This window comes from Austrofundulus limnaeus, unplaced genomic scaffold (assembly GCF_001266775.1).
Source record: "Austrofundulus limnaeus strain Quisiro unplaced genomic scaffold, Austrofundulus_limnaeus-1.0 Scaffold55, whole genome shotgun sequence".
Classification (NCBI taxonomy): Eukaryota; Metazoa; Chordata; class Actinopteri; order Cyprinodontiformes; family Rivulidae; genus Austrofundulus; species Austrofundulus limnaeus.
The window spans coordinates 1885102-1887054 of NW_013952457.1; the positions used below are offsets into that span (position 1 = coordinate 1885102).

Genomic DNA, 1953 nt, shown 5'->3' on the forward strand with positions numbered 1-1953 from the left:
TATATATATGTATATTTAATAAGTTATTTCATTACAATCTGTCCAGCAGTTTATGAGACATTTTGCTAACAGACAGAAAAGTTTGACTATTAATTATCAACTTCTAGATCAAGACCTTCAGTATATTGTTAGATCTCAGACTGTGTATTGATGATGATGATGTGATGATGGCTCTCGGCTACCACCACATACAAAACCCTTGGATAGTGACTGATGAGACTGAGCAGCTGATGTAAGTCTGACCTGTCGCTCCAATAGATGTAGTTCTCGAACACAGACACAGAGAACATGTCCATGTTGTTGCTGGCCAGAACCACCTCTCTGTTTTCTCCCGTCTCCAGGTTAATGCGCTCAATCTTGTCTGTTCTGGCATCACACCAGTACAACAGACCCTCCTGCACGCCAACAGAAAGTCATGACAATGTTTTGGTGCTATTTCCACTCTCTGTGTTCAAGATAAGTGAGCTGAATTTAAATAAAACAAAGTGTGTTTACGTTTATTACCTCATAGTCGATGGAGATCCCATTGGGCCAGCTGATGCTGACATTAACCAGGACAGCCCTCTGGGAGCCATCCAGGCGAGACCGCTCAATGCGGGGGTACTGGCCCCACTCGGTCCAGAACAGATAGCTGTGTGCACAAACCACAAAGAGAAGCTCAGAGGCAACTTCCCCTGTAATCGATACAGAGATAAATGACAAAAGGTCAAAGCCAAACAAGTGCAGTGTTTGTTCCCCGCTCACCCTTTCTCAGGATGCACAGTGATGGCGCGGGGCTTGTCCAGGCCCTGGGAGACCACCACGTAGCGGAAGGAACCATTCAGTCGAGCAACCTCGATTACATCGAAACCTTGGTCTGTCCAGTAGATGTTTCCTGTTCAGGGCAGAGGAGGAGGAGTGAAGTTCAGGCAGACCTCAGGCTGTATGTGTTCATCCTGTTCTTTGTATGTTCTGAATCTGCATGTTTAACTGCATGTAGGCCAATTTAGCATCAAATACCACAAAGTCAGGCRTTTTAATACAGAATGTGTGTTTTGATTGTGTTGTGTTGTGTTGTGTAGAATGTTCATCAGAAGACAACACTTTTTGGATTCCCCTTCATCTGTCTTGCATGAAACTGACTCTTACTCAGTATTTCTGGCTATTTAATTATATTTCATCTTTGTGTAACACAGTTTAGAGCTGCATTTGTGGATGCACAGTTCATTAGAACTGTGTTCAGTCATGAGCAATAAACTAATTTCCTCCAATTTTTCTAATGAGCCCAAAGTTCAGTGATTATAAACACTCGATACCCAGTTTGAGTTTTGTAAATTTACTTTACTTGTTTCTAAATCTTAATCATTCACTGAAACTGGTGAAAACCTCAAATTACAGAAGATAAAAAAGTAAATTACATCAAATAAAAGAAAATCCTACATTTTTTTCCAAGAAAAAAAAAGTACTTTTTCCAAAATTAGATGCTGTTTTATTATGATAATATGAAGCTCATTTCCAAATTGTACATTAATTTGGGGGGGGGGGTGTATTTTCCAGGCACATAGGTAAATTCAATACCACCATGAAGTAACTACAGTATATTACCCTCCATTGTTACGAAAATTCTGTATATACATCAAAAATACAGCTGACTTTTCATCATGCCATGAAACTGGTCTCTTTAAGAACATTCTACCATTTCTGACACTCCCACTTCAACTCGTCTTCACAACAATGCTTCATGCTGTTTACAACCTTTTGTAACAGTGTTGCAGGAGGGTAGTCATCTTGGCATCCAAAAATACATTTCTTCCATGGAAGCATTTTTTTTTTATCTGAAAAGGACTGGACTGAGAAGTGGTGAGTAGAAGCTTAACAAACGTGCAGCTCCAGGGAGAAGCTTTGTGGAAGCAGTGGTGGACAGTAACAAAGTACATTTACTTTATTACTGTAATTAAGTACATTTTTGAGTAT

At 40.0% G+C, this 1953-nt stretch overlaps 1 protein-coding gene across 2 annotated transcripts in view; it reads right to left on the reverse strand.

Annotated features, from left to right (window-relative positions):
* Window positions 1–243: 243 nt before the first annotated feature.
* The window catches only part of LOC106518065 (low-density lipoprotein receptor-related protein 1), a gene marked incomplete at its 3' end in the record, with an annotated part of 86483 nt that continues 84773 nt past the window's right edge, over window positions 244–1953 (reverse strand). For both annotated transcript variants that reach the window (XM_014009161.1, XM_014009159.1), the window contains 3 exon segments: window positions 244–395; window positions 505–631; window positions 745–874. In XM_014009161.1, coding sequence (XP_013864615.1) covers window positions 244–395; window positions 505–631; window positions 745–874 — 409 coding nt within the window.